This window comes from Panthera pardus, unplaced genomic scaffold (assembly GCF_024362965.1).
Source record: "Panthera pardus isolate Hobbes unplaced genomic scaffold, ASM2436296v1 HiC_scaffold_12, whole genome shotgun sequence".
NCBI lineage: Eukaryota > Metazoa > Chordata > Mammalia > Carnivora > Felidae > Panthera > Panthera pardus.
This window is the reverse complement of record NW_026526677.1, coordinates 32,778,063-32,794,860: the sequence shown is the minus strand read 5'-3', so window position 1 is coordinate 32,794,860 and position 16,798 is coordinate 32,778,063. Positions and strand designations below refer to the sequence as shown.

The 16,798-nt window shown below is 33.5% G+C and overlaps 1 protein-coding gene and 1 non-coding gene across 3 annotated transcripts in view; both read right to left on the bottom strand.

Annotated features, from left to right (window-relative positions):
- Positions 1–16,798, bottom strand: part of KIF18A (kinesin family member 18A) — a 76,951-nt gene that overhangs the window by 42,071 nt on the left and 18,082 nt on the right. For both annotated transcript variants that reach the window (XM_019456579.2, XM_019456580.2), the window contains 5 exons: positions 15,533–15,607; positions 15,217–15,329; positions 11,271–11,433; positions 6,077–6,241; positions 1,735–1,856 (listed from right to left, as the gene is read on the bottom strand). In XM_019456579.2, the coding sequence (XP_019312124.1) occupies positions 1,735–1,856; positions 6,077–6,241; positions 11,271–11,433; positions 15,217–15,329; positions 15,533–15,607 (638 nt within the window). The remainder of the gene's footprint in view (positions 1–1,734; positions 1,857–6,076; positions 6,242–11,270; positions 11,434–15,216; positions 15,330–15,532; positions 15,608–16,798) is intronic.
- LOC128776323 (small nucleolar RNA SNORD57) lies at positions 304–369 on the bottom strand. The gene has a single exon (XR_008421399.1). It is a non-coding gene; the product is annotated as a small nucleolar RNA SNORD57 (small nucleolar RNA).

The window sequence follows — 16,798 nt, the reverse complement described above, 5'->3', positions numbered from 1 at the left end:
AGTTAGAGTTTTTCTTTTAACTCTCATACCAGCTTTTTAAGTAATTAATTCCCTACCTTTACTATATATTTCCTTTTACCAGTGAGATTTATACCTTCATGTTTTCTTATTATTAATTAGCATTCTTTCTTTTCAGCCTAAAGAAGTCTCTTTAATGTTTTTCGTAACACCAGTTTTATGGTAATGGATTCCTTTAGCTTTTGCTTCTCTGGAAAATTCTTTATTTTTCCCCTTTAGTTCTGAATGATAATTTGTTGGTGGTTAGGGTTTTCTTGGTTGGAAATTTTTTTCTTTCAGCACTTTGAATGTATATTAAATCAGTTTTTTTGCCTCCACTACACAAGGTCAGAATAAGACAGTTCACCTCCTTTTTAATGTCATTTAAATCCTTTCAAAATCTTTTAAGGAAAGTATTATGGTCTATTAACATAAAAGAAAAGTAAGGCTTAGTGAGGTTAAATAATTTATGCAAGTTTATTCTGCTAATATAAAATAGAATTCAAGACTAACTCTAAAACTCATACTCTTTCTACTATGCTGTGTTACCTCTGCTTGTAATGTTTTGGCTCACCAATTTACTAAATTGGAGAGTTAGTCAGAATCTTTTTGCCCATTTTGAAACTAAAATTTACCTTAAAATGTATATATGTCTTATATAATAAATACAGTATGGGTAAAATAAATTAATAGGTTTCTTTGATAACTTTAACTCTTGCAGGTGGTTTGACTGCTAGTAAAAGAATTTTCATTGTCTGTTCTAGACAGAGATACAGAAAGTATGAGGACATTAGGTTGAACTTTTATCCACAGAAGAATATCTCCCTAAAGTTCTTCCTTTCCTTTTTCTTCTTTTTTTTTTTAAATTTTTTTAAAAATGTTTATTTCTGAGACACAGAGAGACAGAGCATGAGTGGGGGAGGGGCAGAGAAAGAGAGAGAGGGAGACACAGAATCTGAAGCAGGCTCCAGGCTCTGAGCTGGGGGCTTGAACTCACAAACTGTGAGATCATGACCTGAGCCAAAGTCGGTCGCTCAACTGACTGAGCCACCCAGGCGCCCCTCTTTTTTCTTCTTTTTAAAGTAACTATCCTAATATGATTTCCCTTACATGAGACGTATGGAAAATTAATTGCTAGATATGCAAGAATACTAGAACTGCAGAATTGTAGACTGGTGGAAAGCCCTTAGAAAAATAAATTTCTTTTCTACAGAGCATGAAAGTGACACCTAAAGAAGCGACTGACATATAACAAAAATAAAGACTTATACTTTTTAAATATTATGTTTCAAAAAATGTTACTACTAAGCTAGTAGAGCATGAAAGAGCTACTATAGCATCACATAAAAACTGGTACAACTGAAGTTAAAAAATATACATTTTTAGTAATTTCATTTTAATGACAGAAAAATCATTCTGGAATTATGAATACTTAAAAATTGCCTCCTTAAAAATTGATTTGGTATTAATAGTAATTGCTTCTAATAATTAAGTTTTATAGAAAAATGCCTTCAAAACTTTATTATAAAGCAATAACAATATTAGTTGGAGAAGAACTACCTATTTTATACTTTATCAATGTTTTCTAACTCTGCATACTTTCTGATGCTGGCAGACACTAAAAAATAATGTATCCTATACCTAATAAAACTCAATTTTCTGGAAAACAACTTCTGTTTCAGGTTCCTTAGGGCCACAATGTTAAAATTTGTAGAATAGGTAAATCCATGCACTTACGCCTCAGTTTGCCTGTGTTGCTGTTCTTGAAGACAAGCTAGATCCATCGTATGTTTAATTTGTGCTTTCAAGTCTTTGTTCTGAAGGTGCAAATGGTGACAATGAAGATCTTTACTGAGCTCCTGGGGAAAACAATACAAACTACACTTCAGATTCCTTTAAGAATGTTGAAATTAAATAAATTTTAATAAAACTTATTTTATATTGGTGTTAATAATTTTAATTTTTTATATATAAAATGATAATGTTTAGAAACAATTTGACAAATAAACATATTGGTATAGGAGTTCTATAACTTACAAGCAAGATAAGTTTCAAGTTTCTCAGAAACTAAGTGTTAGGAACTCAGAACAAATTTTATTCTGGTGGCAGTTTCTTGGTCTATCCAATTTGTTGATAATGCTGTGAAAATACATGAATATGACCAGTTTTTACTTAAATGTCACTTCTTCAGGGAAGCTTTCTCTGAGCATTATATTTAAAGATGGACACTCTACTACCAATAGTCTCTGCCAGAGCACTGATCAGTAATTATTTCATTTACCTATTTGTTTGTTTATAGTTTCACTATCTATACTAGAATGTTAGGTTCAGAACCAGGAGGGGGGTGTGTCAAACTATTTTAGTGTTACAGACCTAGTGTCCAGTGTCTGAAGTTGCATGTAATAAAAATTTCTTGCCTTCACTCACTCAATCTGGTGTAAGCTTCATCCTAGAGCAAAAGTATGAAAAGTCTCTTGTAGCTGCCCATTTTCCTAAACTTCATGTGCTTAGGTACAAGTGTTCTCCAACCTATCACCTAACGTCATTCTTCTTTCCTTAAGCCTACTATACCCTCAGTAGGAAAATGTCAGCTAAGTGGTCATATGAAAGAGTGAATGGGATAGTCCAATAGCATTCTCAGAATCCTTAACTGGGAAAATTTTACTCAATACGATGAAAGGAAATGAAATCTTTTGGACATTTGAGGGGCTAAGACAGCAATCCGATAAGCAGGGAAGCTAAGCTTGGAAACTTCCTCCTGGAGACAATTCCCATAATCCATTTTAACTTTTCAATATTCCTTCCTAACCTGCATTTGACCAGATTATCTAAAAGCTTAAAACTGTTTTTTCTTTTTCTTTTTTTCAAAACTTCCTATGCCAGTGGTAGGCACTATGACTGGAAATAATGTCATTTAATATATCTGAGACAGAGTAAACTTGGGGGTTGTTTCTTTACATGATTTATATTTCAAGAAATATAGCATGCATTTTAGAGAAAATCCTTCCTAGGGAATCAGGATAATATGGTTAGAGCACTGGCCTATGAGTCAAGTTGTCTTAGAGATGGTTTCAGCCAGGACAAAAGTGCTACCTTAAGCCAAAAATATAGTGTTTATGGAGATCACTTTACTTGACTACAATTTAAGAGCTTGACTAGATGATCTCTATAGTCTTTTCCAGTTAGAAAATTCAATGATCCTAATGGTCTGAACATATTTGCCAAATATTCCATCCTTTCTCTTAAAAAAACAAAACCCTTCTTTAAATATTTCCTCCAATAATTTTATTCTTTTATCTTCTTGAATTACTTATCTCTTAAAAAGACAAGCCTTGAATGTATAATTATATTAGTCAACAATGGGCCTTGGCTAGCTTGTTGTCTTTGGAAAGCCAAGTTTACAATGGGAGTCTTTTCTCAAAATTAGCTATTTTAAAGCAAGTAAACAAATAAATAGATAAACAAGTGCAAAAATTTTAACTCTAACCTAAAGCCATTTTGACAATGATCATTTTGAAAACAAGACCATATTAGAGATACATGGTATCTAACGAATAAGTAAAACTTATAAATAAGTGAAACAAAACCAAAAACTACTCTAAACATTCAACACCTGCTGCCTTTCCAAGAGAAGAGGCTCTTGTGCTGTGAATGAGAAACACTTATGTGCCCAGGACTCTCAGCTGTTTTCTCAGAAAACCTGTCACTCAGCACCTGGCTTGGGTGCTCTGGTAGGTGCTCTGACGGAGGCTGCTGCATTCTATGATGAGCCCTTACAGCTTTAGATGCCTTAGACCTACGTGGAATTTTAGAAGCTACCTTTTCTAAACCTAAATAATCTCTAGTACAGTTTATTGATTAATCACTGTCTCTTTTTGCTTACTCCTCTTGTTATATAAATGTCTATTCTGTCATCTTAATATGAATACAGCATTAAAAAAAGTGTCCCTTAGTTTGCTTCTAAAGTAGATACTCTTAATGCTGATAAATAGAAAAATGACTTAAAAAAAAAGTGAAATTATATGAATGTGACCTCCCTAATCTCTGGGAGAAGATCTGTATAGCTTTTTGATCAGATTCTCAAAGGCATCTATTACCCAAAAAGGTCAGAATCACTGTTCTGGAGGAAGAATAGAAAGTGCATTTTGTAATGCAGCTGACACTTTTCTTTGGCTACTGACATGTATGTTATAGATGCTGAGAATACTATTATTTGTCAACCATCTACTATGTGTTAGGTGGTGCTAGGCCTCTGCATATAGCATCTCATTTAAATATTTAAATATATTTTGAAGACAGGAAATTAAGACAACAAAATTAAACAACTTATCCAAAATCATACAACAGTGTTAGAGGGGATATTCAACACAACTACTAAATAACAGAATGACTAACCACTCCAACTCTGAAGTCTAACCTTTCCCCAATATTTACATTCTTTCTCTGTAGGGAATATTCCAAAGTGCTTTATCAATTAAATTATATTATAAAATATTATTAAATTATGCTTTGTATTACACTTAATACCTAATCTACTGAATTAATCCAGTGGCATGCTTTCGGTAAGATACTTTGAAGACTTCTAGAATAACTGAAGTGTAGATCAAGTTGTTGGCTGACCCTCCACAAATCTCCACACTGAACAATTACTCAGTTTCTACTTGTCTTTGGTTTTCTTTTTAGGAAACAGGGTATCTGCTGTTTGTTGCTCACTGCTCCTTTCACTACCTTGACTATCATCACTGACTGCTCCCTCTAATCTTCTCCCTCTCCAGTCTGAGCTGTAATGCTAAAAGATGGCCCCTGATAGCTATTGCTAGACAACCAGAGAATTCATTTCCCTAATCATGGTGTACTGGGTAATACCTTTTAAAATTACCTTTGAATATTAACCATTACAACCTGGATTCGTTTGTTACTGAATATACTGAGCTTTATTTTATCTGTATTGATAATCAGTCTAGTGCTTTTTTAAAAATTTCAAAGTTCTAGGACTAGATACCAATTTGCTAATACATAGTAGTGAATTTCAGAAAAGCACCACCAAAGTAAAGGCTGTAGATACTCGTCCTTAAAAAAAAAAAAAGAGTGTAAAGAAGTTGTTCTTTTAAAGTATTAGGTACTTGGATCAAAATTAGTTACTTTGTAGTAGGCATCTACTTGTCGCTTATTATATATTCATTTCCCTCTTCTTTCTTATTAAGAAAACTCTAATTTTGTTCAGGGTGATAATGTGTCCAGCAAGAACAGTCACCTTTCCATATTCCCTTATATCTAGGGACAGTCATGTGACAATTCTAGCCAATAAGATGTCTGTTAAGAGTTTCTGGAAAAGCTTCTGCTCTCCCCCGTTTCTTTCTCTCTTCTTCTTCTTGGCCTAAGTGTGAACTTGAGGCTAAAGATGAAATGATGACATGGCAACTATGAAATGAAAAGTAGAATGATGACATTTTGGAGGTGCTATATTGGGAACGAACTGCATATTCCCAAGACTTATTGTGAAAGGAACAAAATACAGCCCTAACTGGTAAAGGCAGTAAAGTCACATTTCTGTAACCATGCGGATGAAAAGAATTCTTATCTGATTCAGCCATTAACCATTACCTATCACTACTTTTTATAATCCTTTGCCATTCTAGGTGGAATATCTTCACTTTCGTACACACACATACAGCTTTCAAATCAGCTTTCATTAGCCATAATACAAGTAAGGGTGACTACATTTAAAACTATTTTTCCATAAAACATCAAGCATTAAAACAAATTACCTATATGATGAATCCTCAAGTAGTTTGATTACTTCATTCTAACTTAAGAGCTACCTCATAAAAGGAAGCGATTGCTTAAGAGTAACGTCACTTAAAAGTAACCTTACTCTTCTCAAAGTACAGAAAAGGCAAATTTAACGGGTAATTAGCAAGGCAGATGGTATATTCAAATATAAATGGTAAAAAGAATCAAATCTCAGAGAGATGGAGCAATAGTTGTCTTATGAAAGATATTTACTCCATGACAAAGACAATGGGTTTAAAGAACTCAGTTTTTACAAAGTGAATCTGAACACATAAACACATCTTACCTTTGGAATATGGCCATTTTGACCTAAGAGCTCCATTTCGGATTTTACACGATGGAGCCAATTAGTATTCTCATCAAATTGCTTCAATTCCTCTTCCCTTTTCTTCTCTAGGTAGCAGCGACGAGTTTTCAACATTGCAAGTCTATGATCTCGTCGGCAAGTGGCCTGAAAAATAATGTATTTAATAGCCAGACTAATTTTTATGATATTTGATGTATGTGATATTAGCAAAGTAGTAAATTTTCTTGTAAGTTTGCCATTGTAATCTATTAAGTTAGACTATACTTTTATATTTAAATCTATTTCCCCTTTGAAATCTCCACAATACTACTGCTTGCAGGAAAATAGGAAATTGAGTTGTGACTCATTTTTATAAAATTACATGTTGAGAGTTTATGGCTTTAAGAATTTCACTGGCCAAATTGAAGACTATAACTTTGTGTGTGTGTGTGCTAAAATACATTCCATTAAGTGTTGCATATGAAAAGTTCGTACAAGGTCTGATAATTCCCACAATTTTACTCAAAATCAAAGTAGACACAAGTCCTACCTTGCCTTTCCTACAACATGAAAGATGTGAAGAAATAACTCTGCTCTGATTTTGCCCACAATGCTTTTAGATAGGCTGGTGCAAGTAATAGAAAATAAAGCTTATATCAGAGTGCTTATAAATATCTGATCTTACCTGATGATTGGTTCAGGACTCATAATGGATATTCTGAATAGTTTTGATGTTTTATGTAGGCACAAATCTGGCCTTTTGGTTCTCTTTAAAAGCTAACTTCTTCTTTCTTGCTATCTTTCATAAAAGATGTATTGAAACTTTTGGGGAAAGCCAGGCATTAAAGACATTTGCAAAAATGTGAAACAGTGTCATTCTTTTCACTATCTCTTTTGGTTTGTTTTAGAAAATATAACTCACTAGTTTTCATTGAAGTGTTAGTTATGTTGTCATGCAATGAGCTAATGGTTTTAAAATTAACTGATACTAAATAGATTTTTATAAGTCTCAATTTGAATTTTTAATATAGGAATACTGGTAGATGGAATTCATATGAACAAAAGCTCTTTTAGGTCCTAAATAATTGTTTTTTTAAATAGGAAGGGGTCCTGAGACCTGAAAAGTTTAGAGCCACTACCTTAACAGAAGGTAGGATATGTAGCTTCTTGACTTTCTTCTGCTGTATTCAGCAGGTAGGAAAACTTAGGCAAGTTAATCTCAGTGGTTCTTTATCACCTCATCTGAAAATGAACATAAAAGTATTGTACCTGCCTGGAGGAAGGCAGTTAAATCAGATTATCTTTACTTGGCTTTAACATTTATAAATGTTGTAGGAACTCTTAGAAACCAGGGCAGGAAATGCTCTGAGGCTCTCATGGCAGCCAATAATTTAATACCAAAAAGTTCCTAACTCAAAACCCCAAAAAGTATGCTTTTGAGTTTTTACTTCTAATGTCCATCAAATGTATCCTCTATGATGGTTCCCTATGGGGACATTTTCCATCAAGGTACTCATAATAACCTACTGTTCTGAAATAAATAGCAAATAACTATCTGAGAATAAATTCTAAATATGCATGTTAAACCCTGACATTAAAGTAAATGCTTCCTGTTAAGGTTTAAAAAGAACTTTATACACTTTATTAACAAACCCCCAGAATACCACAAAACTTTTTGAGTGAGAACAAACATATAATTCTAAAATTTAGGTGTTACTACTGCTCTGTGCAAAAGGACTGCTAATGTGGTAAATAAACTCATTATTTTGCTAAAAATAATTTGCAGATTATCTTTATATGGTCATAAAATTACCCAAGAGCTTCACTTTAATTCTAATCTCAGAGTCTATACTCTGGAACCATTTCTGCCTGAATCAATGTTATGAGATTCTTTTAGCACTTCTGATAATAAACCACTTTTGGAGAGGGTCCAACACAGATATAAAATTTCTTGCCTTAGCAAGCAGTTTAGTAAAACTATAGTTTGACACTTTAGTGTGTAAAAATCAAAACAAAAACAACTCAATCTCTATAGATGTCTTCCTATGCTTTTCAATAATTTAACCCAAACCGATACACTTAGGAGGTTTTATCTCCATTGTTTACCTAGTCTCATGAAAATACCTATAAGAACTGGAACATGCAGATTGAAATGACCAAAAGTAAGAAATCATAAAAGGTAAGTGGGTTGAAAAAAAGGCAATTAAGCAGAAGAATACAGATGAAAACAGAAAAAAAAAAAAATTAAAAAACCCAGCCAAACCCATTCCCCTACTCCATCTTACTAAGTACTCACATTTTTGGTGTCAATCATATCTAACAGTGATTTTTTAAATAGACATTTTTTGATAAGATAAGGCACAATAAATGCATACTCATAAGTAAAAATACTAATGTTGAGAGTGTAACAGCTACTGATAAGCTGGCATCAGTGATATACTAATGAATCCTTTAAGATTAGTTTCTTAGCATATCACATTTTACAATTTCATAGGCTGGAAAAAAAACTGAAATACTAGTGTTTTAAAGCACTGTTTAAAATTTGATGGCTTTCAACATTAAAACATGTGAAATTTTTATACAGAGTTGATACTTCTGGGACAGGAGAAACACATTTGGGGTAGAGGTCTAAGAGGACTGAAAAGTTATTTATAAGAGTTTTTTTTTTTTTTTTTTTAGTACTTTAATGTTTATTTATTTTTGAAAGAGAGAGTCAGAGCACAAGCAGGGGAGGGGCAGAGAGAGAGGTGACACAGACTCTGAAGCAGGCTCCAGGTTCTGAGATGTCAGCACAGAGCCCGTTGCAGGCTTGAACCCACGAACCACAAGATCATGACCTGAGCCGAAACTGGACTCTTAACCAACTCAGCCACCCAGGAGCCCCTATAAGAGGCAGCTTTTGAATAAGTAATTTGCAAATCATCTCATGTATTATCTATGTAACTAATTTCATAAAATAAAAATAAATTAAGCTTATCATCAGTGAACACCAGAACTGGGAGGGAAAAATTATCAAAATGTTTATTTTTCTGCTCTTTGGTGATTTGGAGTGGCATACACCTAGGAATACATTATTTTTTATCCTGTTTAGAACTCATTCTTCTTGAATGTACATCTTATTGACATCTTATTAGTCCTAGAAAATTCTAAGCCTGAAATGGCATATTATCCTTTCCCCTTTTTGCACTAATATACCTCCTTCATAACAATTATTAGAAGAATGCATGCCTTTTCAGTCTGTCCTTCATGCAACAACATTTTATTTACATTTGCTATTTTTTATCCTCTATTTGACATAGTCTCCTCAGATCTCCCAGTTCAGTAATTCATCTTTAGCTGTATCTAACACATAGAAAAGGACAGAGGTAACAGGTTCTGGAATCAACTTGCTTGAGTTCAGACCATATAGGTCTGATACTAATGAGAGGTGTGACTTTGCCCAAAATGACTTCTCTGTCCTCTGGTTTCCTCATCTTAATTATGAGGATAATAACATATCCCATAGGGTTTTCTGAGAATTGAGTTAATGCATGCAAAGTATTTAAAACATTGTGCCTATAAAATGAACTTATAAACTTCAGTGAATAAATCTTTAATTTCTGGACATTTCATTTGTTTTCTTTTTGTATAATGTATGTTCTTTTGACCTTTAATTCCTTTATCATTAATTCCTACTTTGACGACTTTAGTCATTTTTATAGTTTTTTTTTTTTTTTTTAACGTTTTATTTATTTTTGAGACAGGGAGAGACAGAGCATGAACAGAGGAGGGTCAGAGAGAGGGAGACACAGAATCTGAAACAGGCTCCAGACTCTGAGCTGTCAGCACAGAGCCCGTCGCGGGGCTCGAACTCACGGACTGAGAGATCATGACCTGACCTGAAGTCGGCCGCCCAACCGACTGAGCCACCCAGGCGCCCCAGTCATTTTTATAGATTAAAAAACTTTTTTTTAATGTTTATTTTTGAGAGAGCGACACAGAACATGAGTGGGGTAAGAACAGAAAGAGGGAGACACAGAATCTGAAGCAGGCTCCAGGCTCTGAGCTGTCAACACAGAGCCCGATGCGGGGCTTGAACCCACAAACCATGAGATCATGACCAGAGCCAAAATCAGACCCTTAACCGACTGAGCCATCCAGGTACCCCAGTAGTTTTTTTAGTTTTTAAATCAGATTGCTCTAGTGTCTGAATTTTTGGAGATCCTGTCATTATTTGCTAAGTCTGCTGACTTATTTATGGTGGATTGTTTTACCATGTGTTTTGTAATTTGGACAGTGAGTTCTCATTAGTAATTTGAGTTGAGGGTCTGTTTCAATAGGCTATTTCTGTACGGCTTCTGCACGGTTACCCATAGATTATTGCTGCTCTGATACCATTTTCTATGTTAATTTTTCATTTTAAGGCTTTACTAAATAAAACATATGGATTGTAAAAATTCAAACCTCAACTCTTTGAAAAGTATATTTATAATGACAATCTTTACATGAGACTTTTTCTTACTCTAGGCGTGGTTGTCTTGCTGATTAAGAAGATGTTTCTTCAAGGTGTACCACCAATATGAACGGTGAAGGCTTCTGAGGTTCCCAGCTTTACGTGGGGTCTGCCATTTCTATCTCCCTGGTCTCCCTTCAGTCCCTTATCTAAATAGCAGTGTACATCAAAGCTAGGGTATTGGGAGTGGGCTGTGTATATGGAGGTTGTAGGGCAGTGTACAATTGCATAAAATAATAAAACCAAGTAAAAGATGGTCTGCCTTTTCAAGTACCACGCAATGGAAATTCTAACAGTGTTAGTGATAAAATATTCTTTCCTGGAAAAAAAAGATCTGAGTTTGGTCTAAGTTGTACATTATCACCTACATCTGGGATATACTGCTCCCACTGCCTCACCTTTGATACCCAACATTTCCTGAGTGCGGTAGGTTTATGTTAAGCATTCCAACAACCCTCACAGAAGCAACAGTTCCAACTGAGATTTTGTTCTTTTGGTTTCCGTTTTCTCTCTGACACCTAGGAATTTAATTTTCTGTCTTGCATACGTAACTATGCATTTGAAACAATCTTTGATACATTTCCCCCAGCATTTCCAGGTATTTGTAGTGAATGGGCGATTAGATAACATTACCTATCACATTTCTAGAATTAGAAGTCCCCATGTTTTTACAGTGCCTAAAATTTAATTATAAATAAATACCTTTTCTACCTTGTCTTCAGAACACATCATTTCAATTTGCTTATGGCACTGTTGTTGATAGAATGATTTAAGTTCATTTTCTTTTAGTAACATTTCCAACTTCAGATATTCTTGTCTAATTTCGTCTCGATTCTGGAACAAGCAGTTCAGAATTTCTTGAAATCTACCAAAATTAAAAATTAAAACACATTATAGAATCTCACTAATTTTGTGACAGATGTTACAATGTTTACCTAAAGAAATAAATGAGCAAAAGAATATATATCACTCACAGAATTAGACTAAACGACAAACAGCAAATAGGTTAGAGTGACTGTTTCCTATGAAATTACAAAATGTTTGGAAAAGAATATTAAATTATTTTTACTGTATTCTTCCTCTTTCAAGGAAGATCATGTTATTAAAAGATATGGGTATTATAAGGCCTCTATATATAAGTCATAAGTATGTAAGTCATATACTCTATGTAATCCAGCTGATTAGCAAAAATATTTTGTTTGTAGGAAAAGGATGATAATTTGGACCTGTACTATCCCAATTAACAAGGCCCCAGAAGCAACACATTATTGTGTGTTGTTTTGATGTTGGCTCACTGCAAAGAAAGAAGCAGTGGGTGGCATGATCATATGGTGCCTCCATGGCCCCCTAGGGAAAGTGAGATAGCCAGTTTTTAGTTTCAGAATTTGTTACAGCAAAAACACACCATAAGGTTAGGTACCCCCTACAGCCTGGCTAAGAGTCAGCTGACACTGCCAGGACCCAAAACAACCAAGTTTGCAATGTGGCAAACCTAGAAAAGCCACTCCAGTGTCTTTCCTCCAAAGGCAATGGAGATTTAGAGAATCAAAGTTGGGGAATTTGATTCACAGCATCTCCAAACACATAAAAGGCCTCAAGCTGAGAAACTACTATAAAAGGCCTAAAAGGAACCTGCAAATCTGCATCCTCCAGGGTCACCAGAACATTGGTCACAGCAATATTCTAGTTTTGTAAGTATATATTTATGTTTTAAAATCTCAGATCAGGTAGGTCTGAGCTACAGTAACAGTATAAATAGTCACATACAGGTAAAACTCTCAAAGAAAAATTAACTGTGAAGCCTTTAAAATACAACTGTAACAAAGTATATGCATTTAAAAATAAATGTTCCTCAGCTAGAATTTTAAATGTATTTGTGAGGACCTGTGGTAAAAACATTGCCAATTTACGTCAGTAGTTCTTAATGAAACTCTATTGGGAATGGCTATAAACCACAATACATCGACTTTACTGCAGTTTTGTCAAACTGATAAATATTTCATAGGAAGTATGTACGGACATTGCAATTCCATTGTATTATATTACAACACGCTAATGCCAGTAAATGAATTGATAAGTTATCTTTAGGTTATACTCAAAGATAATTTCTCAGGTTTTTTAATAACATTTTATTCAAGGACATAGCTAAATATTGGTCAATTTTGTAATTTTGTGGTTCAGACTTATTTTAGTTGGTGGGGGTCTATTGTTTAGGATGGAAGAAAAGGTAATAGTATCAAAGGTTTCTAGAGATCTCCTTTAAAAAAAAATTTACCATTTTAAAACAGTAAGAACCCTAAGGGATTGACTCATAACTATTTTCTAGTCATTTAAAACATTCAAGTAACTAGTAACAAAAATATTTGCCAATAATTTTAGGTGATACATGATGAATATTAAATTCTACACAATTTTCGTGATACACTCATAGTGAAGTTTTATAATTATTCTGTATATAAAGAACTGTACTTTCTCTTTATGACTTCTCCTAGAATAGCTTTGATAGGCAGTAAATACTGTACATTCTTCCTTTCATCTCATTCAACCATATAAAAATGTTAAGTTTATTTTTAAAAAGACACTTTGCAAATTCATGGCATTAAAAAAGCTCTATGTAACAGTATGATGGATATGATAAAAGTTATTTCATATATTTCTTTCAGGAGACAGCTAATTTTGAGGGAAAATGACAAAGGCTATGGGGTATATAACCCGATTATTAAAGCTTCTTTGTAATACAAGTAAATTATTTAACATGTTGTACAAATTAAAACTCTAAAGGCTTTTACTCTTGGTTAAATCAGGTTGAAATGTGAAAAATACCCCCCTGAAATGCTTATTTCATAGTTCAGGCCATCTCCCTCCAGAATTATCTTACCAGAAGGAAAGGTTCAAAACTTAAAGCCATCAATTGCAGAAAAGTTTAATAAGGTTTCAACTGATAACTAAATCTGGTTAGATAGTGTTGAACAATTCCATGCAAGAAAGGAGTTCAATATATAGGTCAACTTTATGCTATATTAAAAACTGTCACTCAGAGAAATAGTTGTTTAATTACCTCTTATGATATTTGTAAAATAGCATGGTATGGAAGAAAAAGATTAAGATTTAAAAGTTCTTGGCTTATCTTTGAAAAAACAATATCCCACTTCAAATTTCAAAGGATTGTTCTAGTGATCAGATTAAATTGATATGGGGCTAAAAATCATCAAAAACTATAAAGTCATCTACAAAGATAAAGTACTATTACTAGAAGTAGCAATCTTAGCATCTGGGGTCAACTGAGTCAGAAAACATTATTTTTTTCAAATCAAGGATATTTTCCATAAACTTCAAAATACAAATCCAATTTTAAAAATGGTGTCGTACCTGAAACTAGGTTGAAAGTCACTGTCAACTAGTCTTCCTTACATATAGCAAGATATCTTCTATAACCTCTAGAGTTCCAAAACAGTGTGAATAATCATTGGTTTCCAAATTGTGGTTAGTTTCTCATACTAATGATAACAGAACACTGGCTCTGGAGAATGTCAAGTAACTTTAACTTCAGTCAACTTCAATCAAGATTGAACAGATTCCTTTATTATAAGACCTCTCAGAGCCTTTAATAAACTGATATACTTTGGAAATCACCTAGAATCCTCAAGTAAGGTGTAATTTCCAAATTTGTTTGATCCAAGAATTTCTTACTGCCTTCTTAGAGCTACTCAAGATTCACAGCTTTTGAACTAGCATCCCCTTTGGGACAATTTGGAAAATTATCTTAACTGCTTAGGGGAGAAGTATTCGTGAATATCGTATTATCAACACCTTTTTTTTTTTTTTTCCCAATTACCTGCTAGGAAGCTTAGTGGGAACCTGTCAAAATTCCGTATTAATTTATATCGCTGAGAGATGTCCCTTCAAATAATTAACCAAACTAAGTGAGTTATTAGAGTTATACATAGTCAAGAAAGAGTAGATAAGATTCATGTGAACTATACAAATAATGATATTATGCCAGATGAGATTGCCTGAATGTTTGTTACCCAAAATTCCTATGTTGAAACCTAACACCTAAGGTGATGTATTAGGAAGTGGGGCTGTTGGGAGGTAATCAGACGAGGGCAGAGACCCTCATGTGTGGGACTAGTGCCCTTATAAGATAGGCTGTGGAGAGAGAGATCTCCCTTCAGAGTTCATGTGAGGATTCAAGAATTGAAATCTTCAGCTGGAAAGAATGCCCTCACCCAACTATACTAGCCCCCTAATCTTGGGACTTCCAGTCTCCAGGACTGTGAGAAAGAATTTTTGTTTATTTATTTTGTTTATAAGATGCCACTCTGTGGTATTTTGTTACAGCAGCCTGAGTGGAATAAGACACCTGAGAAGAAAAATATGAAAACAGCTAAAAACTAATTTCATAAGTGACGTAACTGGCTTTACTTTCTCCATCTTATACCCAAGTCCTGGTATAATCACAACTGTGTATAATCATAACTAAAATTATCTGATCTCCGAAGTGTGCAAATAAAGAGCAATCAGTGACTTCCTGAATTCAGTTGAGAATATATATAAAGACATACTTACACAAAAAATGATAACATAAAATATCTGACTAAATCAAAACCATAAAATCCTCAAAATGAGATCTTAATGTCATTTTTACCTTTCAATTTCTTTTTCCTGAGGGTTTGAAATCATTAACTTTGCTTTGTTATTTTCATCAGTAAAGGCTTTCTGTTCTTCATAGGCTTTTAGTTTTTCTTTTAACATTAAAATCTAGTAGAGAGAAACACTAGTTAAAATACAAATTATTTGTCTCCATAATACATGGCTACAGAAAAATGTTAGCTGTGAAAAATAACTGAACATGCTAGATTTTCAACTATAATAGAAAAAAAATGTCAAATTTTTAAGCAATTAAGTTTGCAGAATCCCATAAATGAAGAACTAAAGGAGATTAACATAAAGAGAAGACATACCTCTTCCTTCTGCTCATTACAGATCTTTACATACCGAGTTATATGATTGTCAAGGTTAAGAACATTGCTCTTCAACTGTTAAAAGATAGAAATTATGATTGTATGTAGGTAGATAATAAGCACATAGCTATATATATATATATATATATATATACATATATATGAGAAAAATGGCATTATATCCTCATTAATTCAGATCCATGAATTCAAAATTTGAGACAATTACAGTCATGTGATAATCATGATCATTTACGCTCATGTTCAAAATCTATGATAAGAGGACATGCTGAGCACATCTACAAAATAAATGAAATTATAAAGAAATTATCTTACTACCTGAGAAAAGATACTTTTAAGAACTTACAAAACATTCATTCACATTATAATTAAAATTGCCCATTTTCTTTTTCCTCTGACTTCTAAGAAATTTAGAGATAATTTTAAGTTTCAATCATTTTTAAGTTCAACTAGTTTTTAATGAGTTCTTATTACATTTCATCCTTTTTATAATTGTATGTGCTCTTTGGCAGCTATGGAATAGTGGGAAAACATCAAAGATATAAGTCCAAATACTTGATTTCAAGGCCCTGTCCACTTCTTACTTAACTGATTTAGAATTTGGTACTTAAAATTCTGAGTATCAATAGGTTGGTGTAAGGAATATATGAAAAACATGTGAAAAGCTTTGTGTACCCATATAATATAATCTTTCCCAATTAATTATATAAAATGTATATAGACATTTCTCTAAGGAAGACAATAACTGGCTCATCTTCATACAGTGGGAGTAGCAGAAGGGTAAGCAGGAGGAGAAATCATCATACTACCTGAACTCTAGGTTTCTTCCAACCCTGAGATCCTGTGATTTTTAAACATATATCATGTTTGACCTAAATTTCTTTAAATTGCCCCAAATTACTGGCGAGAATACTGACCTAATCAATAATTATTATATTGTTAGAGCTATATTGGTTGCATCAATATCATGAATTATTTTAAAGGGGTTATTTACTTCATAAACTGAGCCAGATATATCTATTTTACAGATGAAGTGACCGTGGCTTGGAGAAATTACCTAACATGTCCAAGGTTTTCACGAAGAAAGGGCTAGATCTGAGCTATAGCAGATGGCATCATCCTTGGCTATAACAAATGTGTTAAAGCCTTGATCAATTACCCCAGGGTGCCATCAAAATATAATGTGCCATGATGTGAAAAAGTTTAGGAAGAAAGGCACTAAAGCATTCTAGCTTCCAAAAGACTAAA